Source organism: Sinohyriopsis cumingii, chromosome 3, assembly GCF_028554795.1.
Source record: "Sinohyriopsis cumingii isolate HCF-2022 chromosome 3, ASM2855479v2, whole genome shotgun sequence".
Classification (NCBI taxonomy): Eukaryota; Metazoa; Mollusca; class Bivalvia; order Unionida; family Unionidae; genus Sinohyriopsis; species Sinohyriopsis cumingii.
Window position 1 is genome coordinate 39,027,371 of NC_142963.1, and position 25,572 is coordinate 39,052,942.

At 36.8% G+C, this 25,572-nt stretch overlaps 1 protein-coding gene across 1 annotated transcript in view; it reads left to right on the forward strand.

The window, feature by feature from the left end:
• Positions 1-25,572, forward strand: part of LOC149802729 (uncharacterized) — a 36,430-nt gene extending 10,858 nt beyond the window's left edge. Inside the window, exons 2-3 of the mRNA XM_089952135.1 lie at positions 9,511-9,663; positions 21,037-25,572. Coding sequence (XP_089808261.1) covers positions 9,511-9,663; positions 21,037-21,497 — 614 coding nt within the window. The 3' untranslated portion in view covers positions 21,498-25,572. The remainder of the gene's footprint in view (positions 1-9,510; positions 9,664-21,036) is intronic.

Here is a 25,572-nt window from a genome sequence, read left to right on the forward strand (position 1 = left end):
GTCATCAGGTTTGGCAGGTCTGCTTTACGGGCCCGGATATATATCCCCGGTTGCCCTCTCCACTTGTCGGTCCTGAAGGCAAGATGACACAATAGCAAACACATCAAAAGCTCTGAATGAGTTACAGCTGTTAAGGCTTGGATATTATAAGTGCATTTCGTCGGTAAACAGGTCAATTAAAAAAATTGAAATAATAATCATATTTTCATGTATATTCTATATTGAAGATTGAGATAAATTCGAGATAACTAATTCTTGAAGTAAGAAAACATCTGTGTACACCGTAGCCATTATAAATATTTTGATCGATTATATCGATCGGTTGAGTTCTTTGCATGTAACAGGTTTCGGCGAGCTTACACTGTAATGCTGATGCATTCCTGGGCGTGGTGCTTTCTACTGATTGACAGCGGAATTGCGATCGTTGCCTTGTAATGGATTTCCAATGACATCGACAAAGTGACAGCATTCAAGTACTGGCTGTTTCGCTGATGATGTGGGGAGGTGGAGGAGGAGGAGAGAGAGAAAGAGAATGCAAAGCAATTCTGCTACATGAATTGATGATGCTTTTTCTTCATTCCTTGTGCCCGTCAAGGCATAACCCAGTTTCGTAGCCACCATTACACGCAGAATTATATACCTCGATATGCAGGTGTATTTGAGCAGTACTACGCCCTTAAGCTAAAAGGTAGGTCACTGAAACTGTGACCGGCTCTTAATAAAGGCTTTAGAGTTAAACTCCGGCCGAGACCAACATGGGTCGGCTGACGTGGTGTGTCTGCAGGCAAGGTATTTTGTATTGTCATAGCCTCAACACTATTTTGTCTTTTATGTGCTCATGCGCCGTTAAACACCAATCAGACAATCATTCCATTATTTTTTTGTAGAAATGTACATGTAATTTCGGATCCTCCTAGTTGTTATTCCACCAAACTGTATGTACATCTTAAGAAAACTATCCTCAAAACTATCTCACGCAGTCAATTAAAAATTTATTTGCTTTAGTCGATATAAGATCAGCAAATACGAATGGCCGGGAAAATTAGTTCGACGCAAACAGCGAGTACAACAATGATTGAATTTTCTTTCTGAACCAAACGTGCACCGCAAGCACCATAAATAGTTTCGACCGTATAACTTATTTATTTATTTAGCTAAGCCAACTATTGATTTGCTTGATCTTTAAAATCTATGTTAAAGAACGCTCCGGTGGCCTAGAGTGTAGAGCGTTCGCATCGGAAGCGGGAGGTCGTGGGTTCGAACCCCGTCCGAGTCATACCTAAGACTTACAAAAATGGTACTAACATCTGCCTCGCTAGACGTTCAACATTAAGAGGCTAGTGTTAGGACTGGTGGGCCTGGTGTCAGGGTAATGTGACTGGGTGGGGCATCATGCTACATGTCTGCGGCATGATGCTCCAGTGCTAGACATCACTATAAAATGCCACACTGCAGACATCGTAACGATATAGCTGAAACATTGTTAGAGCTACGTTAAAAATCCTAATTACTCACACACACACACACGTTTAAACTTATCATGGATGAAGTGATTCTCTTAGATTTAGTTCCCTCTGCTTTTTTGAGCCCACAGTATGATAGGCTTGTGTCCTATGTCAGAACGGGTCATAAGGGAAATCTGAGGTAATTTTGTCACTCTGTGGTTGAGCTGCTGTATCTCAGTGGTTTAGGTTTTGGGCTCGTGACCAGAAAGATGTGGCTTCTATATAGCCTTCAAATTGTCCTTCTGTCATAAATAACGTCCAACCAAAAATCCCAGTCAGCCAGCCAAAATAATAAGTTCATACGAATATTTTTCAATATAAATTCAGTAAAATAGTATGTGTGCGCGTGTGTGTGTGATTTGGATTTTTAAAGTAGTTTTAACAATAATTGAGTCTTATTGCTACGATGTCTGCAGTGTGGCAGTTTATAGTGATATCTAGCACTAGAATTTCATGTCGCGGATATGTAGCATGATGTTCCGCCCAGTCACATAATCCTTATACCAGGCCGACCAGTCCTAACACAAACCTTTTAAAGCTGAGCGCCAAGAGAGGCAGCTGCTAGTACAGGGTGGGCAAACTACGGCCCGCGGCCCGCCAAGGTCTTTCATGCGGCCCGCCAAGGGTTTTCGTGCGGCCTAGGAATCAAGTCATCATTCGCACTGACTCTGTTTATGTTACTCTGTTTATCAAATAAATGAGCTTCTTTTGAAGTTTAAGAGTTCAAATATTAACAACATATTAACAACTGAAAATTGATTATGATGTTATTTAGAAAAACCTTTTGTTGTTTGCTATTTCAGATATTAATTATTTTACTTAATGAACTATACGGCCTGCAACAAGGTGTAAATTTGTTTATGCGACACTTGCACTGGAAAGTTTGCCCACCTCCGTGCTAGTACCATTTGTATAAGTATTTGGTATGACTCGGTCGGCGTTCGAACACGTGACTTCCCGCATCATCCAGTATGGACACTACATCGGTCATCTTTAAAATTGTGTTATCGATACTCCCTTTGCATGGAAGTTCATATGACAATGGGGTTTTCGGCTAAATATCTTTGATGATGTCAGAATGTACCTAAATGAAAACGGTGCCGTCCAATTTGGTCGCAACTGCAATCCTATTGTCATATGTTATCCAATATGGCCAACACATCTTAAAATTATTGTTGCAGCTATTACTCCTAAAAGAGAAGTCATATCATCGAGTATTTTTCACCAGAAGTTTTCATGGATGTCCAGTTTGTTCTTAAAGTAAAATGTTGCCAATCTGACTTACAGCATGGCCGCTATTGCAGACATCATGAAAATCTTATTATCTGTACTCATTCTAAATGGAAAGTCATGTCGCCTAGGGGTTCGGAGGGGGGTTTCTAATCGGTCCTAAAAGTGATGCAGTCCGACACACGTTATGAACACCATCTCAAAAATACTATTATTGCTACTCTTACCGAATGGATGGTCATATCAGCATGAGGAATTTGCTGAAAGACTTTTTATGATACCTAGTTGGTCATGTCCTTACTCCTCCTGAATGGATGATATTAACACGGGATTATCAACATTGAACTTGAAATAAAATCTGATCTTAAATGAAAATGGCGCCAATCGGACATTCATTATATATACCACACATGAGCTAATTTGTTATCACTGAAAAATATTCGAGATCAGATGGTTTCAAGTCTTAGCGGGGCCCCGAGTGGCCGAGTGGTCTAACGCGCTCTTCGTTACGGATCACTGCCATCTCACCTCTGTCTGCGTGGGTTCGAGTCTCGGATTCGGCTAATGTGGGTATGTAAGAAAGCTTGCCAGTAGCTTCTCGTGGGTCGGTGTTTCTTTCCGGTGTTTTCCCGGGTTCTTCCTCCACCATTAATACTGGCCGCCATGTATAGCCTATCGTGTGCTGACAAATGGCGTTAAACCCCACAACAACAACAAGAAGTCTTAGCTGTTAAAAGCATGAAGTGGTCCTATCGTGAATTTCCGGAAATTCTTTTTGGTCAGTAGAGCGTCAGTCCTTCCCAGAGACTACTATGTCAATGAAACATATTTAGTATAGATTAGCTAATACCGGATTTCATATTGTTTGCGATAATTCAGTTCATATGGTAATGCTTGAGTGAAAAACAACAAAACAGATTCAAATTTTATGTCGGCGAATCGAAAACGTGTTGATACCAAGGTTATCATTGCCAAAACAGCGTTAGACATTCTCTATGAGGTTTACACTAAGAATCGACCGTCATAATAAAACTCGTTTGTTGTTGTTGTTGTTGTTGTTGTTGTTTTAGGGTTTAACGCCATATTTCAGCACAGGATAGGCTATACATGGCGGCCAGTATAACTGGTGGAGGAAGAACCCTGAAAAGCCAGGGAAGAACCACCGACCCAAGAGAAGCTACTGGCAGGCTTTCCCACATACCCACGCTAGCCGAGCCTTGGACTCGAACCTACGCAGACAGAGGTGAGATGGCAGTGATCCAGAACAGTGAGCGCTTTAGACCACTCGGCCACTCGGGGCCCCTAAACTCGTTGAAAAATACCGATATTTGCTCATCTAGAGCGTACAATACATTGGTACAAGTAATTATGTGTTACTGCTATTTGAACATTTTGTACTTTAAAATATTGACTCTCTGGTTTTTGGTATACAAGCAGCTCTATATGGTACAAAATGCTTATCTTTATCCTTCGAAGTGGCATTTTCTAAACGAGATTTCATTTTCTCATATAAAAATCAAAGATGGTCTCTAGATTAATTTCCACTCCCCACTATACCTCTTATTGTCCTCTATGCTTTCGGTACTGGTATATTTGAAAATTACTCCCAAAATATCAAATATCTTCATTTTGATTTTATATATCCAGTTTTCTTAGTCATATAAATTGTTTTATTATTTCGCTATTAATATTGATGTGCTTGATTTATGTACATCATGATGTCGTTGAAAATTAATAACATCAACCCCCATAGAAATTAAAAGAGAAAAAACTCGATATATTTGATTTATCTGCAATTAGCGTTCCCGAACGCCGTATATTTACTCCTGTTAATGAAAAATAGTCCTGCATCACATGGTTAACAGTGGTACTTGTTACAAAGTTAGGCGGGGCCCCGAGTGGCCGAGTGGTCTAAAGCGCTCACCGTTACGGATCACTGCCATCTCACCTCTGTCTGCGTGAGTTCGAGTCTCGGATTCGGCCAATGTGGTTATGTGAGAAAGCTTGCCAGTAGCTTCTCGTGGGTCGGTGGTTCTTTCCGGAGGTTTCCCGGGTTCTTCCTCCACCATTTATACTGGCCGCCATGAATAGCCTATCTTGTGCTGAAAAATGGCGTTAAACCATACAACAACAACAACAAGAAAGTTAGGCTTTAGCTCCTCATTTGGGGGCCCCGAGTGGTCTAAAGCGCTCACCGTTACTAATCACTGCCATCTCACCTCTGTCTGCGTGGGTTCTGGTCTCGGGCTCGGCCAATGTGTGTATGTGGAAAAGCTTGCCAGTAGCTTCTCGTGGGTGGTGGTTCTTTCAGGGGTTTTCCCGGGTTCTTCCTCCACCAGTTATACTGGACGCCATATATAGCCTATCTTGTGCGGAAAAATAGCTTTAAACCCTACAACAACAACAAAAAGCTTCCTCATTAAAAATTATTAACGGGCTTTTTGTAGGACGTGAAATGTGAATAAAAACTGGTCTTTTCATTATAACTCATATTTTTTTTATGCCCGACCACGAACGATAAAGAGGCATATTCATGTTGTTTAACCCTTGCCCGTCCATCCATCTGTCCGTCCTTCTTCACCAGTGTCTGTCACGTTTTGGTCACGATGATGACTTCATGATGAGGCAAATGAGGAATAGTGGGCATTCATACTCAGTGGACGCATTTATAGTTTATACTGGTATCGAATGAACTTATCAAAATCGTGCCATATTGATACTGAGTCTTCAATTAGGGATAGTACATCTCTTATTAGGTACCCTAGGCTTGACCTCGACTAACGCTTAATGACGGTTTTGTACATGCATACATGGTGGTATTCGGGTACTTGAACCTTGCATAAATCACAAGTCCTTAATCCTACTCTATATCCAAATAAGGCAGGTAAAAATAGTTGTTGTAAATCAATATAGTTATTCATCCATGAGATTGCAAGGTCATGTGTGGATCAGTCCTTCATTCCTTGATTCAAATTTTTCTTGATCGAACTACTCTAGCCAGTTTTTAAAGTTATTGACGAGCAAGCGTGTTTCAAGTGCGACCTCGTGAATTAATTCAAAATAAGTAATATCTGGAGGACTAGTGGTCTCCATGCATTTCAAAGAAAAACAAAGTGTGATTCCGTGTGTCCGTCCGTGCGTGCATAATATCACAGATTCATCCATTATCTCATAGCGTGTTTAAAAATAGATATCAAATAAGTCTTTATACCGGAATGGATATCATTATAAAAGCACCCAAAATGGGACTTTTCCATCACATCCTGAATGAAACTGAGCAATATGGCATTAATATATTTTTTGATTGTCCGGAGAATTTTAAGGGTCTTCCGCTCTGCCAGAAAAGGAATTTCACCCGGCTAGCGCAAGATGGACTTCGAACTTTAGGAAATGTCATAGGCGCTGACCGATTAAAATTCAAGGTATTTCACCTGCATGGGTTTGTTTGCGTCTGCCTTGCACGTGTGGTGGTGGTGCTGGTTTGGAGGACGTCTTTCAAAATAAAATTCACATAATGAAGTACACGAGACTACTTTTGGAGAGGTCAGTGGTCATTGGCCAAGCGATAGTCTCAATTTTTAAAGTACTTGCACACAAAAGATGAAGTGGTTAAAATCCATTGAGAGTGTGGCAAACGGCCGTAAGAGGATAGCTGACTGCAATATCGATTTAGCAAAACATTCATGTTTAGATTAGAATGATAGGTGTCTGAAAGGCAATATAAGAACAGGCAAACCACGCATTATATATTTTGCTCCTTTAATGGACGTAATTCTTTGAAAAACACAAGGCATAGAAAGGGCCACTAAGTTTAGTTTTACCACGTGCACGATTTATGAGAAATGCAGTGCATTTGTAATTTATAGTTATGAGCAAATGATGAAACCGTTTCCAGAACAGAGGAAACTCGGTCTATTTGATTTCAATGCTGTCAACGTCTACAAAGAAAATAATGTTTTATGTAAACAAAGAGTAGGCCAGTATCACGTGGTTAACAACGGTACATACTACAAAGCTAGGCTACAATAACGTTACGCATGTTTAGTGTTGGAAAGCATTGAAAATGAGCACAATACATGCCTTGTTGCGGTCCTTTGCAGAATCTGCTTTTATTAATGACGGAAAAATTATTTTTTGTTAAAGTCTGCTTAGATGCTTTTTGTAAATCTTTCGTGCAGGTTGAATTTATTGCTTGAGGAATAAAGCGATGTCAACATGTCATATTGACACAGAATACGTGTCTGGGGTCTTATTATTTTGAAATCTTAAATCGTCCAGTACTGGAAGGAAATCAATATATGCCACTTAGATATAAATATAAGTGTACTTGAATAATCTTTTGAATATATGTGCAGTTTAATGTTTTAACTAACGCATTTTACAAACAGATTTTCACATGGACATTCCAGTTTTCTCTTGTGCACCTGAGATCGTCTGTACTTATATGAGCAACTGAACAACGTTGTTTCAGATTTGGGGATACGAGCTGGTTTGCGACATGAAACATTCTACGTTAGGTTTCCTCATTCACGTTATTTTTCACTATGCTGTTTACAAATTCACGATTGTCAATACTGGCATCATCTTTGTAACTCGACATGGATTTTATGCCAGCCACGAAAGGGTAAAGGGCTTGTTATTATTGTTTTAGTCTTGTTCCTCTGCCCGCATTAGTTGGTGAAAGTTTTCGTTAAAGTTGTTTTCTCGTTCAGTTTCTTCTTCGATGTTAGCTGTAGAGTCATACAAATGCGGATGCTGGCTATTGATAATTTAGACATGACATCAACCCTTGCATTCAAACCAATCAAACACCGCTATTTGACTTGTTCGAGTAGACACTCTCAAGAAGGTGATTGACTCAGTTTAGTTTAGTTTTTATTCTTTTATATCTTTGTCTTTGATAGCGAAGAAAATCGTTATAGCCTGCTACTTTTGTATTAAAACTAAATATTTATAATCAGTAACATGTTAAAATGTATTCCCAAGATTTTCCCTGATGCATTTTAAGAAATTCTAAGATGACGAAATTAGACACTTGTAAGGCAAGATGAAGGATAAGATCTGAGTAAACCAAATGTTTTCCCCTACCGGAACCGGACATCAAGCCTGTTGTAGCGCGTATGTCAAAATTATCGCTCCATGACCTATGCACATAATTCAAGGTTTTATTGCAATCGCATTAAATTACTAAAATCTTTTCATGGTCTTAATCATATAATAGAATTCCAGATAGAAGCTTCTTGTAGCCTGAGCAGGTCATTATTAGTTCTTGACAGGTGTATCTGGCCGTGACCTCGACCAATACTTGATCGCAGAATGTGGGTGTGTACTATGGTCTGGACACCCGATCTGCAGGTGTATACTGGTTCGTGAACCTTGCATATATCACATGTCGCTAACGCATCGAGACAAAATAGCAGAGACGGGAATGGCTTATGTAGATCGATATGTCTATTGAGACATGTAATTGACATTACACGCATCTATTTGTCATTCATTTGTTGATTCAGGCTTTTCATTTTTAACTGCTCAAACCAATTTAAAAATTCGTGGACTAGAAAAATGCGTCTTAAGGCTTCCGTCATGAAATCGATCAAGGTTAAGAAATCTCTATTAGACCTATCCTGCGTGCCCGTGTGCATGTATGTCACGAAATTCAACCTTTACCAGACGTTTCAAAAACAGTATTAAAATAGTTTTTGTCGGTATATATCTTTACGGCCTATTCGCTGACATCAATTTTAAGATATTGATAATTTCACACTTACGTCTTCACTGGCATTCAGTTAATCAAACTTTCGAATAGACGATTGATTCTGTTTTTATCAATTTAGACTTTGTTTTGATAGAGAAGAAAATCCTTCTTGTGTGCTATTTTTGTTTTAAAACTCGATATTTATAATCAATAACATGTTGAAGATGTATTCCCTTTTTCCCCAGATTCATTTTGGGAATTCTACCTTGACCAGATTAGACTCTTGTAAGGCAGGATGAAGGATACAACCCGAGTAAACCAAATGTTTTCACCTACCTGATACGGACATCGAACACAATTAATTTTACTATGTGTTCTCTACATTTGTTTCTCAATACTAAGCCTTCCACTGTGCGACAATCAATACAAATCGTCTGTTAATCTAAAATACCTTCAAAGATGACTTCACGGTGATGTTCTTGTCAAGGGTTGACCTGCATTGTTTTGAGAGGCTGGACTGTCAACAGAGCAGCATGTAAACAACACAGATTTCACTTCTAAATCATAACCAAGACCTTATTACTCACTGTGCACTATCGTCGAAATACACACGGAAACCACACTCTGAGCTCATATTCTTAAGAATAAACAATTACCTTTAAATCCTACAAAAAAATGTATGAATATAACCCGTCTATCACCACCAAAATGAGAGAGGAAACAATGTTCTAAAAATATCCTAGAACTACATTCGTGGGTACTGAACTAGAAGTACTAATTGTGACCTGATTCCATACGGACATCAAGCCTGTTGTAGCCGGTATTTAGAAATTATCCGTTATGTCATTCACATTAAGTTGTTTGCGTCACCTCTGACATAATCAAGTATTTTCTTTGGGGGAGGGGTGCTATTTCTTTACTGTATTTTTTGGGTGGTTGCGTGGGCGGGGGTGCTCTTTCTTTACTGTAATTGAGTCTTTCTAAGTAAAAACACATCCTATATCAAGAAAGCAAGACTGCTTGTTCTGAAAATTTGAACATATAAGATTAAATAGCCCGTCGCAATTATGTTTATTTTAGGAGCGAGTACGGCATGGCTAGCGTTCCAGATCATCATGACGGTCGGGGTTGGACTGTGTGTACTTGCCTTCCTCGTGATTCTTTGCAGTGCATGTTACAGAACTACATCCAAGGGATGGTTCATCTTCGCTTGCATCATGCTCTTTTTCTCGGGTAAGTTAATATTTAATATGTTTTATCTACATTATCGTTTTTTTCGTTTTGTGACCATTACAGCTGAGTACACTGTGTTACCAGAACTGCAGACTAAAGTGAATACGCTTTGTGGATGCGTATACATTCATATATAACCTATATTTCAATAACCAACTACCACCCACCCAATAAAGAAAAGCTGTATTTCTTATCAATACGTTTACACGCTTAAAATACAATTTACATATTCTGTCAACTTTGCAGCGAATAAAACCACGTTCCCACCAAAGTATTTCTATCAAAGTGTCAGGGTACACCACATAGTTTCCTCTGCTTTAAAACTAGTTTTGTCTTAGTACATTTGAGACTGGTACCCATATTTAGGTGTTGCTAAATAAAAAGACAATATTGCTACCACAAAAAACTGGATGAAACTTATTCTCCTCTTTAAATTATTTGAAGTCATTTCGTATCCGTTTCCACTGGAATATAATACCCTAGTGGTAATCCCGCGCCAAACGGTTGAAATCTGACACGATGACGAGTTTTATTCAAATACTTCCAGGGGCTCTGGATAAGAGGGGTTCATTTAAATAGGGGTTAGCGGTTTTTTGAAAGATTCACTTTGCAAAACACCCGCTTTAGGATGCATCATAAGGCAGCCTAAAAGTCTGAGAAAACTCACTCTTGCATGCTGGAGTCGATTGCCTCATTTTATACAAGTGCGTGAGGGATATAGATGATCAAGAAACGTCGAAACTATATTGCGGCACACCAGCAGGAAAGGCAATCACTGGAGGCAAATATGTGATTGATTGTATTAAAATGTGAAATGTTGGTATGGTCATTTTAAATGTTTATAAATATTCAGCTGTGTACATATGTGTGCATTGGTGTTTAATGGTGCTCAGCACAATAATGGCTTTACGGTACCAGTATTTAAAGGAGGTGAATAATTTTGTAGTCAACTTTTAGCAATATTACGCGTCTTGTTAGAAAGCTCTAGATAGGTATACATGTCTCAAATGGCTCCTTAGTAAACAAAAGTCATATCTATAGGTAGATTACAAAGGAGGAAAATCCGAATATATTGCGTATTGCTGTCTAGTAAAGTTGTCTTATTTCGCATTTAAGTGGTAACAATTTCTTACTCACAACAGACTATATTCGAGTATAGAGGCTGCAAAGTTTACTGCGTATCTCATACGCGCATTACCAGAGCAATACCATTGTCAGCACTCTGGCATTGACCAAAGGTCTAGTTTGAACTCTTGACATGCTTGTTAGCATGATAACGCAAGCAAATATGGATTTTTTTAATTTTTAATTTAACCAACATTGTGGATATATTTGCAGAATACCACTAAGGTATCTCGGGATATTTAATGTCTAATATTATTCCAAAATGTAAGCAAACTAACCATGTGATTTTAGGTTGACATTGTCTGAGACAAGTTCAGTGATCTGATATCAGGTTCAAGGTCAAAGGTCACGGCAAAGAATTAAGTTCTGCACTTGCGGCTATTAACTAAAACATCAGAAAATAGTTGTGTTTTTTTATATTACATCTTGGTATGTTGGAGTTTATCAAGAATATACGAGATTGTTTCAATACTCAGCAGTTAACAAGACGAAACGATCTTATCTTGAATTCTTGGAAATTTTTTAGGCCAAAAGAGCGTCCGATCATTCGGGAAAAATTTATATTTTCCACGCACTCTGTTTTGACCAGGAATGATAAGGACGTACAATATTATTTAAGAAGGTTTAATGATGTAATAAAATAATTGCATAAATTGAGTTTTTTTACATTTTTATCAGTTTGCATTTAACTTAATAATGTTGGGACCCTAAAGAACTTTCTATTTGATCACTTGCACTCCCAATTTTTCCAATCATGACGAACCTAATTCCCATAGACTGAGGTCTACAGAAAGCCCTGTAAAATCAATGACAAGTAACATCGCATTTTACCTGCCCAGCTAAATTGTCAACTTGTCCCGGTCTGTTAGACTATTATTTTTCCACCACTGTCATTTAGCACATAAAACGATGTACACTTCTTACTCTCATTTGTATAGGTACTGTATTTTCTATTGTGAAAGTTGTTTTATCATAACCGACAGCCTCAGGTGTACTGTGATGTGTGCGAGTACCATCCTTTTAAAAACATGTACATGTTTGCCCGTTGGCACTGTAATCTTTCATTTACCTAATAAACGTCGACATACTTATTGTTCCTGTGATAGTCCCCGCTCGTTGATGAGCTGATTCACTTTTTATATATAGATGTATTGCTGACAAGGTTGGTTTAAGTTTAAGCTTTAAATATGATCAGACTATCTACCAAGTATTTGAATAAGATAAAGGAAATTATATATTCGAGTCAATAGAGAACTCAAACATAATATAAGGAAAGAAATACTTGTACTGGATTAAAAACGATTAGGAAACCTAACTATTTTTGTTGTGAGGTTACATTTTCAAATATTCTATCGTATATATATATCTATCTAGTTTAGTAATGATTTTAATTTATGTATTCGTTTGCTATTGGAAATAATTCAATAAGTAACGAATCTACTATTTTTGTGATTCTATGTATTTAATCGCATTTCATTTTTGTCTTAAAATCTTCAGAAAATGGAGGAATAAAAGAATATCATCATCATCATATGTTACCAGTTTGGTGGTTTGTTAATTTGTTACGAAGTTACTTAGATCCCATGATTAAACATAAGGGAATACAGACAATAAAAACACTTAAATTTTTATGTGTGGGCAGCATTAGACATTGTTTTTGTTTTAAAAGACTTTACTTTTCCGAAACTAAGCCAGAGTCACCATAATTTTGTATGTATAAACTAAACAGTAGCACTAATTATTACAGGACACAGTGTCATCAAAATTGTACTTGCCCAGCAAAATTTTCTTGTCACCGGCTGCCAGATATTATAGTTTTCCACCATTGTCATAGAACACTTAATGGTTAGTTTCTTTTTTTAGAAATCATTAAAATGAATAATGTTAATGCATGTTTGTGGAATATTATGTGTAGATTAAAATCAGTTTGACCGGTAAAATATTCTTCATCCAAATCCGCAGATTTTATTGTTAAAATAATATATGTTGAGTTCGTTTATCCACAATTGCTAGATGCAGTAAGTTGAACCACAATTACCAGATGGAGTAAGTTGAACCACAATTACCAGTTGGAGTAAGTTGAACCACAATTACCAAATGGAATAAGTTCAACCACAATTACCAGATGGAGTAGGGGCCCCAATCGGCTGAGTGGTTTAAAGCGCTCACCGTTCCAGATCACTGACATCTAACCACTGCCTGCGTAGGTTCGAGTCTCGGGCTCGGCTAACATTGGTACATGAGAAAGCTTGCCAGTAGCTTCTCGTGGGTCGGTGGTTCTTCCCAGGGTTTTCCAGGGTTATTTCTCCACTAGTTATACTGGCCGCCATGTATAGCCTATCTTGTGCTGAAAAATGGCGTTAAACCCTATAGCATCAACCTGAAGGAGTAAGTTCAAACACAATTACCAAATGGAGTAAGTTCATTCACAATCACCAAATGCATCACCTGATCCAGACTACGGCTCGGTTTGCAGTTTTGTGTGACGTGATTCAAGAACAACCAAACAGCCATTACCGAAGTGTATTGATTGCACGGTCATTGCAATTAAAAATGGCTGATTTAGTGCAGTATACGGTAAAAATGTGTGATCAAAACAGAGACAGGAGTATTGTTGTACCTTTCTAAACACTCTCCAACTTAAGAATGAAGCAGAAAATTAGGATACTCTGATATGGCGTTCAACTGTAAAGCATTGTGAATAGATTTCTGAATACTAGGGCCTTCGGGTCAATGCTCAGTCCAATAGTATATTACGAATGATCGAATTATCACAGATCCATCTAGACGTTGAAGAAAGCTTTAGACATATTTAGGCAGCCACCAGGAGAGAGAGAGAGAGAGAGAGAGAGAGAGAGTATTAAATAAGTTATTCCTACGTAGTAATCATTTTTATTTGACTGCAGTCAATTATCTTCATTAGGTCGTTCCTTTACAGCTTTCTAATGGAAAACAACGTAAGTGTGAAGTAGAAGATGTGGGTAGGATTTAAAGAGTTACAGTTAAGGAGTGCGGGGTCCTTGATGTACCATTTCAATGAATTGTGGTTTACTTTGAAAACATTTTGTTGATAATTGTGACTAAAAAGGGGAACCAGATGTATTTATTTTCGCATTGTGGCTTATTTAATAAAATCAAAAAGCAAATGAATTATATGGTGATATAACACTTCTCCGTCTGACTCGTTTCGTGTTTTAAATTGTATTGCTACTCATACCATCATTTTATACCATGTCGAGGAAATGGGAACTAAGCATCTTTCTCAAGAACACACCGTGACAGTCAACCCGGGCTGTTCTGTGCAGGTATAGAACTCGTGCTCCTTGGATTACGCGTCCAACGCTCTACCTACTGATGTACCACTGTTCCCTTCTACGTTTGAGTGCGGTTTTTCCCATTTATCTTTTTTTTTTAGCTCAAACAATCGATAACCATATTGGCCTTAATTGTAGAATAGGCGTGTAAGCTTATTAAATTTCCATAGGGTCACTTTGTTTCAAAACATATTCTTTACACTGTAATCGCTAAGTTAGCGTGTTCTTGGTTCTAATGATACGTCATTTCCGCATACAAATGATATGTTATGCAACACCAGCGCTGACGTTGACATTATCAACATAATTATTAATAAACAATGCAGTATAAATTTATAATGGCAACGAATATGGAGTTTTCCGACAGCAAATATATTGGCTACCATGTATAGACTATAATGTACTGAAAAATAGCGTTAAACCCAACAAAACTAAACTAATGATCATTTGAACACACACACACACACACACACATATATATATAGATATATATATATATATATATATATATATATATATATATATATATATATATATATATATATATATACATACATACATACATGTTTGCCCGCTGGCTATATAATATTTCAGTTAGCTAACAAACGCCAACAGTTACCACATCATTCTTGTGATATGTACGCTCGATGACAAGCTGATTCACCGTTTCACATACAGTTGTATTGTTGACTAGGTTGGCTAAAGATATATATATATATATATATATATATATATATATATATATATATATATATATATATATATATATATATATATATATTATATATACTTTGTTCTCATCATCAAAGTAAAGAATAATATTCATCTTTTCCACAAAGACAGTAACAGCCCCTTTTTATTTTCTGGCAGTGTTTGGCCAAGGCTATGTAATATTAATGTCAGTTGACTCTTAACAGTCGAGGTCCGGCGCGGTGGCCTATTGGTTAGAGCGTTCGCCTCGCATGAGGCAGGTCGTGGGTTCGATCCCCGGCCGAGTCATACCAAAGACTTACAAAAATGGTACTAACAGCTGCCTTGCTTGGCGCTCTGCATTAAGAGGTTAGTGTTAGGACTGGTCGGCCAGGTGTCAGGATAATGTGACTGGGTGGGACATCATGCTACATGTTTGCAATATGACTGAAAAATTGTTAAAGCTACGTTGAAAATCCAAATCACACTCACACACACACTTAACAGCCGAGTACTTTACGAGCTCAATCTCACCCTGTACATTAATTAAACACTATTTCAACAGCAGTCCACGTTCAACTGTCTAAATATATTAAAATACACGAATATGCAAATTAACAGTTATTAACAATATCCTTGTTTTAGTATGGACCTGGATATCGGTTCTCTTTTCAGTTTTTCTGCTTTTTTATCAAGTGTTGGTGTGTACCATTGAAATTATTTGACCATTACCTTAATTAATAATAATTAATTTCAACAGCTTTATCAAGATGTTCTATTCGCGTTGCGAAATCATGCCACAGGGCCGCGGCTGCTTTGAGGTTACGGCTTTGTACTGGAGACAAGAAGGGTGGTGCGGTACGATTTCCACCATTGGATCAGCTCTGATCGGCTGCCGTAATGTGTCTTTGTGCAAGGTACTTAACATTACTTGCCTCTGCAAAATTTAACATTTTAATATGTGGCCGTGCCGTAAAACATTACAATAATCATGTACATGACCAGTGTCAGCTTGCCGCTCTGAGTCCATCCGCCTTAGGTTAGTTAATCCTTAATTTACTTAATCATCACATGATACTGGCAGGTTGTGTTTGCAAAACCATGGTGCGAGTGATGGATGACAGACTCCTCGGGTGATATGTGTCCCGCGGGCTGCTGTTGAGCCTTCAGTGTAGTTTCGAGCGATGGAGAAGGAGGGAATGCAAATGACCATGAGGTCGGTCTTGGGGCATTCTTTGGAGAGGTTTCCATTGGGAAGGTTGCGTATAGTTGCCATATTTATTGACTTGGAGAGGACCTGTGGCATCCTGTGACTGTTTGGCGTAGATTAATGACCGTTTAGCCTCTGTCTGGTGAAGACTGTCATCGGGATGTGGATGTGCCACGGGGTGGTATACTTTCGGTCACCCTTTTCAGCTTCAGGGTTGGTAACACGGTCGAATGCCTTGGTCCGGGAACATAATGTTCTTTGTATGTCGAATACCTTTTTATCTGTTACGGGTCAAATACTGCGCTGTTCAGAGTCAGCTGCAGGTATTTCCATTCTTAGGTATTTGATTTCCATTCTTAGCTATTTGATTTCCATTCTTAGGTATATTGGGCTGTGTGAACATATCCGCCTGTATGATCATGTTTATGGTAGCCCAATACTCAGTCTGTTAAGGAAAAGAGCAACATTTAATTGCTTATTGTTTACTGTAGGCCAGCTTTCCTTCCGGATATTGTTTAACTCTGGGATAACTTGGAAGAGGCGGAGGCAGATTGTCCTGCATTTGGTGAGAGAAGTGGCAAATACGGTTTTTGGGTCGGATCAGATTGTATAATTCCGGTTTTACAGATCTTTGGTGGAATCTGGGATCCCATTTTGGCGGCATGATATAGATAATAAAGTGTTTAAAGTGCTGTTTAAAACAATCAACAGAGCATTATTTCAAAGGATTTATTGTAAGTTTCATTTTGCAAATCATATTTATATTTGCAGAACTTTACCTTTAATCGGCTCCATATAGCCATTATTGTGCTGACGTGCCAATGTTTTGCTTGTAATGTCAGTGATCTTCACAAGATGATGAGCCGAAACAAAATACTAGCAAATGTTTATCTAAGAGCTTATTTTCCAACACGCCCAGATTTTCAGGAAACATTTTTAAGGCTTACTCTCATCCAGGTTTATTACAAGATAAATTTTGTACAGCAAATGGTTTTCACGATACATATATTGGCCCATACAATATGGAGACAGAGAATTAAAAGATATTGTCAACTCTTGAACATGGGTATATAAATATACCCTGGGGTCTCAGATGTCGATGTTATAAACCGGTTTCAGGATGGCCGTTTGTCCGCGAACAGACAGTACAGAGGGAATTTCACCTTGTTACTAAACCACTGTGTACTTTGTGCTCTCAAGCTCTGGATTCTATATATCTTAAGTGGGCTGGACACCACTTTTCAAAGGAAATAATTTCGTTCGCTATGATAGTCACTGTATGAAGTTCGCCCATATCAGCCGTATAGAGGAAAAAAATCTAAATTTTGTAAGTGAGTTGTGCAGTAACATATTCAGTTAGCTCACCTCTATGAAGCAGAAGACAGTTCTTGTACTAACACCGGCATTGGCGTCGGCATCTCCGTTCGCACATGCAAAAACATATACATATACAAGTAAACTCACTCTCTCTCTCTCTCTGCATATCAATCGTTCGTTTTCCCTATGACCTAGGTAGTAGTTTGTCATACCGTACCCTCTGTGTTGGCTAAGGGCGCTAACTTCGTATGTATAATATACATCAGTTCCATAGTCTTAGTTTTTGCTAGCTCAGGTTTTGTATATGGTATACCTATTGTTATACCTGGAATTGTGGAAACTTAATGGAGGATGCATATACAAATTCTTCACAAAAATAGGTCACTGTGACCATTATTTCATGCTCACTGACTTTGGTTATATTTTATAAGTTCATTTTCTAAAGAATACTAGTTGAGATGATGCAGCTTGGTGAGCTCTGCAACCTCGTCATATATGTAGGTCACTTTGACCCATATTTCAGACTTCATTGACTTGGGTACAGTTTTGTGTTTTAAGCTTTAACAGGATCAGGTGAATGGACTGTACGCTTTTGATCTGAGACCTTAGTAGTAGTGGTTAATCACAGTTGTAATGGCTAATTTCAGTTGTAGTGGCGTAATCACAGCAATTACTGGATGATGCATTCTTGCATTAATGGCTATTTCTCCAAGTTTACTCAAAACCCGAGACTTTCTCCCATTTAAACATGGCCACTAGGGGGTCAATAGGTTCTAAAGCAAATTTTATGAAGAATGGTTAAACAAATAACTTATGGTTTTTATCAACTTAACAAAACACGTCAGCTTTGATATTATAAAACAGATTATTCTTTTTTTATTTTATTTTTACTGTTATTCCCTGTCATTATGTATGTATGTATGTATGTATGTATGTATGTATGTATGTATGTGTGTGTATGTATGTATGTATGTATGCATGTAGAAAATGGGCCATCAAACATCAATTTAGTGTGAACTTATTTTCTGTTTGATTATGTTTGATTCATGTTAACGACGGCCATTGCAGGCTACTTAAGCTATGGGATGAAATACATACTCGTGGAGTATACTCCTATTTAAAAAAAAGGTTCACTTAATGGTTTTATTTTCGCAATATCTGATTTACTTTGCAGCTATTTTGTATGAACCTATTCAAATATCATACCGCGTAAAATATGCTGAACCCAAAATTAATTGGTAATTGATGAAGTAATCATTAGTCAAAGTTACATACGAGTATTTGACATTCCAGCACAATAATACTGCTTGAGAAAAAAAAGCACAATAATATGTGTATTGCTTTTTATCAATGACCTTTGTGATGATACCTGTTGTGACGTAATAATGGTTTGAAATGTAACAACACAGAACAGCCAGATCGGACGGAAAGCGATAACTGTTTCATGTCTGAAAACTAAGTACGGGACCTGCATGCAACAATTTTTAACAGCCAAACTGGACGCTAGACAAGTGTTTCTTCTCTGTCTTTTCTTTCGTTTTAGTCAGATATGTACCATAATATTGATATGGTTTTATTCCTACATGAATAAGGATCTTTGCAAGGTTGTATGTCTGTATGAATCATGATTATTTCACAGGTAATGTATACGAATCATGATCATTTTAAGGTTTTATGTCCATATAAATCATGATCATTTTAACTGTTATGGCCACATAAATCATGATCATTTTAAGGTTTTATGTCCATATAAATCATGATCATTTTAAACTGTTATGTTCACATAAATCATGATCATTTTAAGGTTTTATTTTTATATATGATCATTATAAGGTTTTAGGTCCATATAAACCATGATCTTTACAAGGGTTTATGTCTTAATATGGTTGATGTTAGTATGAATCATGATCATGTCAAGGTTTTAAGTCCGTATAAATCATGATCATGTCATGGTTGTATGTATTGATATGGTTTATGTCAGTATGGATCATGATCATGTCAGGGTTGTATGTCTTGATATGGTTTATGTCAGTATGAATCATGATCATTGCAAGGTTTTAAGTCCATATAAATCATGATCATGTCATGGTTGTATGTATTGATATGGTTTATGTCAGTATGAATCATGATCATTGCACGGTTGTATGTCTTGATATGGTTTATGTCAGTATAAATTATGATCATTGCAAGGTTTTAAGTCCATATAAATCATGATCATGTCCGTGTTATATGTCTTGATGTGATTTATATCACTATGAATCATAATCAGTCCATGTTCTTATGTCTACATGAAACATGATCATTTCTACTGTTTTTGTCTATTAACCATGATCTTATCAAGGTTTTATGTATAGATCATAATAATTTTAGAGGTTTTATGCCAATAGAAATCATGAGCATGCAGGTTTTATGTCTGTATGAGTAATGATTATTGAAAGATTTTTGTCTGATGTTACGTTTTTTGGCTCCAATAAACAGCAACACAAGGAATGAAAACAACAAACTTTGAAAAAATTAACAATAACGTATTTCCCTGGAAAAAAATAATGTAGAAATGGAAAACAAGAACTTGCGGTTTTAAGAATCAAATCCAAAAATAATCCCAGAATAGGTTTACGAATAAAATTTTAGAAGCCCTAATAATAAAATTTCAAGTTAGAGTCCAGACAAAGAATCCAAGATGGAAGACGATGACGTATGCTGTAACCTGTATTGTGTTGATGTCTACAGTTTCTTGTAGAAACAATAAATATCACTCCGGTTTTAGAAATCCGAATAATTTTTTTAAGAGATGTCTTTGTTCAAGAGTTTCATATGAGCACACGTATATCTCCAGGAAAAAAGAATTAATCCTTTTAAATCCAAATAATTTGAAATAACTCCAAAGACACAACAGTCACTTTCCATTGTAAGAGCCCAACTGAAAATATTTCTCCTAAGCAATGGTTATATCGTATTCTAAAACGCAGTTTCGAAAATCCCCAAGTTGCGAAATCGAAACGGGGGTCACGTGATCATGTTTATATCACGTACGCCTAACATGACCCTGACGAAAACCAATCATTTTATTCTAAGAAATAACAATAAAAAACTGTTTACATCTTAAATGACGTAGTCCCATTATGACATCGACAACAACCAATCCTTTTAAAATAAAAATAGAACTTATTTACGTGGCTGATATTAATTTTGAATCCAGGTAAGGATCTAGGTCAACATTTGGTGTTTATTAAAATGAACAGTCAAGGTAAAACAATTTTCTGGAAAAAATATGAGTTCCTAGCAAACATTATTTTGACATATAATTAAAAAAATAAAAAATTTCAAGATTTTAAAACTTACAAACAATTAAATCCGATATAATTAAATCAAGTAAACATAACACTGTATGAATCGTATTAATTTCACGGATTTATGTATATTTGAATCCTGATCATGGTAGTATTTTAGTTGATGTCTCATTGTAATACTACTCCCTTCATATCATATAACTGATGAAAAAAGCATTTTATAATTATTGTACGATATCGTATAATTTAAACGCCTTAAAAGTCTTCCACAGAAAAGTGTCAGTCCCATAATATGGTACATACTTTGATTATCAAGGAGTGTTGTTTAGTTGCGATGTCTTTCACCATGCAAAAGTCTATTCATGCTACCCACTACGTATATTAAGGACATTCCAAGTTATTTGACTGCATTTGTTTTCTTTTTCAGCGCTGATAATTCTTGGAATGGTAGGCTTGTTCATAGCTGCGATGACACTAGTACTGTTTGTTTCCAGTTATGGAGTTGGAAGTGCTGCGAATTTCCCTTGGTCCATGCTCATCCTCGGAATCGGTGCAATCTTGTCCCTCGTAGCTTCCATAATCTTTATGGTGATCACGTGCAACTGGAGCCGCCATAAGTATCAGGACAGTGACACCGAGTCAGAACATGAAGTTCCAATGTCTGATATTCAGAAAGAGGGCTACGAAAATCGTGGTTACGACCCACGAAACGCACCCCCCGACTACAATGGTTACCCTAGCCAATACGATAGACCGTATGGACAAAGTTACGTACAAAGTCAAGTATATCCCTCTAACTACGGATCGTCTCAGTACGATAAGCCATACGTCAAGTACCCTTCGCAGAGCGACAACATGTATCGGCCATACTCTCAACATAAGTACTAGACTGTTAATGCACACTTGTTTTATAAAATAGATTGGCATTTCTGGACTTCGTATGTTACACGTTGACAGCTTTGCAAAAGTGTAGGCTGTTTGACTTGAACTATTGTTATGCAAGGTACTTCTTATCTTTCTATAGCATGACAGTTATTTTTTTTATATATAGCAAAAGAAGAGCAGACACCTATTAAAGCTAGCCTTAACTGCAACACTTTTTGTTCTTTTTTCGCAAGGGGATAAACACTAGAAAAGGTAATACGTGGAATTGTAATATTCAGATTTGATTCTTTGATTGGAAGTCTAGCCATTCACCAAAAAAGTCTTTTAAAAAATGGTATTTCTGCAAAGACAGTTCGGTTTGTGTCATGTAATTCGAAGATCTTCAAATATAGTGATACTATAATTATATTAGGAGCGTTGTATTATATAGTGGAAAGGTTCTTAGATGTTGCAAGTGACTCAGCCGTAGTAAAAGCACTATACATTGCTACATTTGTGGTGTACGCTGGGACAAGGCGGTTATCTCTGCCAGAGCGTGATATAGCATTCAGAGATTTATTGTGCCGCAAAACAGCAAAGGAAACCAAACGAAACCAAATATTTATGTGGCAAGGTTTGTGTATAACATAATTTAACCACATTTAAACGATGATATTTCTTTTGATTCAGTCGCCCTACCTGAACGTTTTAGTATAGCCTTTATTAGTGTGCACCCACTGCATAAAGTATCATTGTGCGGTAAACACGAATCAGTCACCTTCTTCTTGGCGAAATGGAGGAGAGGGCTCGTTTTCATTTGCTACCCAATGTTGTCATATTACCTCAGATATAATTAAGATGTACACATAAAACCCTGACATATAGCGTCGTTCATTATTATAAGCTCTGAGTGTGTATGATGTTAAAGTGCGCTTGCGTGGTCCTGCATGTGTATGCAATTAAGGCAATCAAAGTTATTTAACAAAGTTTTTAAAGATGTTAGGATTTGTAGTTTATAATAATTTGATGTATTCGTGCAGCAACACCTGCTTGTGTTTGACAAGCGCACATAAAGGCGCTGGAATTCCAACTTTGTATATTCAAAAAATGATTCTGTCTATACACACTAATATTGTCTAGTCGTGTTTGTAATAGTTCTCATGTATTTACATATACAATAAGTACTATACACAGATAGATATTTAAGTATTTGACCGTGGGTGGTTTTTTTTTTTTTTTTTTTTTTTTTATCATGATATTAATTTGTTCCCCCAAAAACCAACAATTTACTTAATATTTATTTGGAAAAGTACGGTAATTGTTATTCAATAGTAATACCCAGCAATTGATGCTGTTATATACATCAGACCTGATGCGCCTTACAGCACCCAATAAAAGGCGATCATGTTCACACTGGAAATGCCTTCGATTTAAAAACAAAATAGACAGGCTTATAAAACATCAATCACTTTGTATTTTAAGAAGTTTATATTTCTTGCCTTAATTTTGTATGCCTTTTGGGGATGCCTTAATTTTGTATGCCTGTTTGGGGATGCCTAGACTTACCAAGCTCTATATAGCTACGACTGTGCTGATGTGCCATTAAACCTAAACACGAGGTAATATAATAGAATAAGGGCTGTCATTCCTACTGACCTGCATATTTATCAGGTAAAATTCGGCCTATCATCAAGTGATTCTTGAACGTTGATCATATCTTCCATCACTTTTTTGTATCCCAGGATCTATGATGTGTGGTCAAATCTACTGTATATATGTGTTTTTTATGTTGCATTCTGTTCTGTGATATATAAAATGATTTCTTTTAGGAAAAGAAATTATTATCCAATAAAATATTTATATCATCGTTCTTTTTTTCTCCGAGAATTGAAACCTCTCAAATATTTTGTTTTAACCCAAAAGACATTTACCCTTTGGTATTTACATACATGTAAACAAATTTATTATTATTTTCGTTTCCTTTTTGTCTTTTTTGTGTGGCTGAATTTATGATGTTTCACCGGCTGTGCAACGTTCTGTCTGTCTGCCGTCAACAATAAGGTTAGGGTTTGCGTTTATGACATTTTCTCAGACACTTTTATATGTAGAGTTACGGGAATTAGTATGAAAATGAGGAGTACTTCAGCCATCGGTGAAAACTCGGTTATTGTGGCTTAAATGTCATCATTTAGTGATGTGTGCTTGCCTTTTGTTCAGTTTCTCTTGATTAGGATTTGCGTTTAGCTCGGGTTCTCAGACACCTTATTGCAGAGTCGTAAAGCAGGGTGTACAAATGCATCACGAGGAGGAGAACGACGGTGAGCTGTTTTAACCTTTAGCTTTGTTTTTCAGATACTCTTATCTGCCGAGTCACTTAACTTGGTTTGTAAGATGCATGGTAAAGAATACTGCACCCATGAGTTAAGACTTATTTACGGTGACCTATAATTTATATTCGAATGACTCACATTAACACTTGTGTTTATTCGTGTTTTGTTTAGTTTCTCAGACAATGTAACCGGCAGAGTCATATAACTTTGTATACTTTTGTTTTATGAGAATTACTGCACTGTTCTATCAAAAGTGAGTAAACTATATTTAATGCTAAAGTGATCTGCGTGAGCATTTTGCATGTAGCTCACTTTCTTGTATAATATAACTAGATTTCATTAAGAAAACGTAAACAAATAATATTTATAGTGTTAAAAATCTGGATTTGGACTGTTTCGCAGTTTTTATCATTCCTACGATCACCCGATTTAATGTCTGTGCTACTGAAATGGCATGGAACCGACAAAGTAAAGTGCACCTGCTTTCTCCTTTCAGGAAAGTAAACAGCCCTGGTATTTTCCCCCATTAACCTGTTTTGTACAAATTAGTTCATTTTAAATATGGACAAATGTAGAACTGTACTGATGTGGTTGTCACTTCTTAAATTACAATTCTTCTTATTATTATTATTCATGATATTATTATTATTCATGATATTATTATTATTATTATTATTATTATTATTATTATTATTATTATAAGCAGTATAACGACCTGTTCAGATGGTTAAATTTCATATATAATATATACTTGGAGACTATATCAACTATTTTTCCATAAGACAAAATGTTTGCAATTCCAGAGATTTATTTTGCGTCACTATTAAGATGCAAGGAAAATAAGTTAAGAAAAGGGAACAAACATTAGAAAACGAAACGTTGTTTTCCATCTTTTAAAGATACCGTATGTACTCGTTTATAAGACCGCATTATTCGCCTGCAGACGTTAGTCTATGCAGTTTGTTAGGAGTAATCAGTGGAACAAACAACGTTGACCCTGATCAGCAGGCGCATTATGCCGCGGATCTTTGTGATATATATATATATATATATATATATATATATATATATATATATATATATATATATATGCATAACAATCGTCAGAGCATGCATATGTATGCACACTCCTTCACGATATTATGCAGTATTGTATAAAGTAGTCGTAGATGATTTCATTATCAAAACTAAAATGTACATACAATTTTAATCCTATAAACCCGCATCTGATTGGATGAAATTGACTTGACGAATTGTTGGGTGCGGGCGGGAGGTTGTATGTTTATTTTTCAACACCTTCATAATTATTTAATCAGCCGTCCTACTTTAGCAATATTTTTTCTTTAAATCTTTTTTTTACGGGGTCCCGGAGTGGTCTAAAGTGCTTTCCGTTACGGATCATTGCCATCTCACCTCTGTCTGCGTGGGTTCGAGTCTCGGATTCAGCCAATGTGGGTATGTGAGAAAGCTTGCCAGTAGCTTCTCGTGGGTCGGTGTTTCTTTTGGGGGTTTTCCCGGGTTCTTCCTCCACCATTAATTCTGGCCGCCATGTATAGCCTATCGTGTGCTGAAAAATGGCGTTAAACCCCACAACTACTACTACTAATTTTTTTAAGCATGAACAAGATACAAAAACGATAAAATTTTGTCCATAAGGCTAAAGTCTGTTGTAAATATTCATGAATATCGTCATTATTTGTAAACAAAGCTTATTTAATATATACAGGGATTAAGCATATTTCATTAAAATAAATAATTTACAAAAAAAG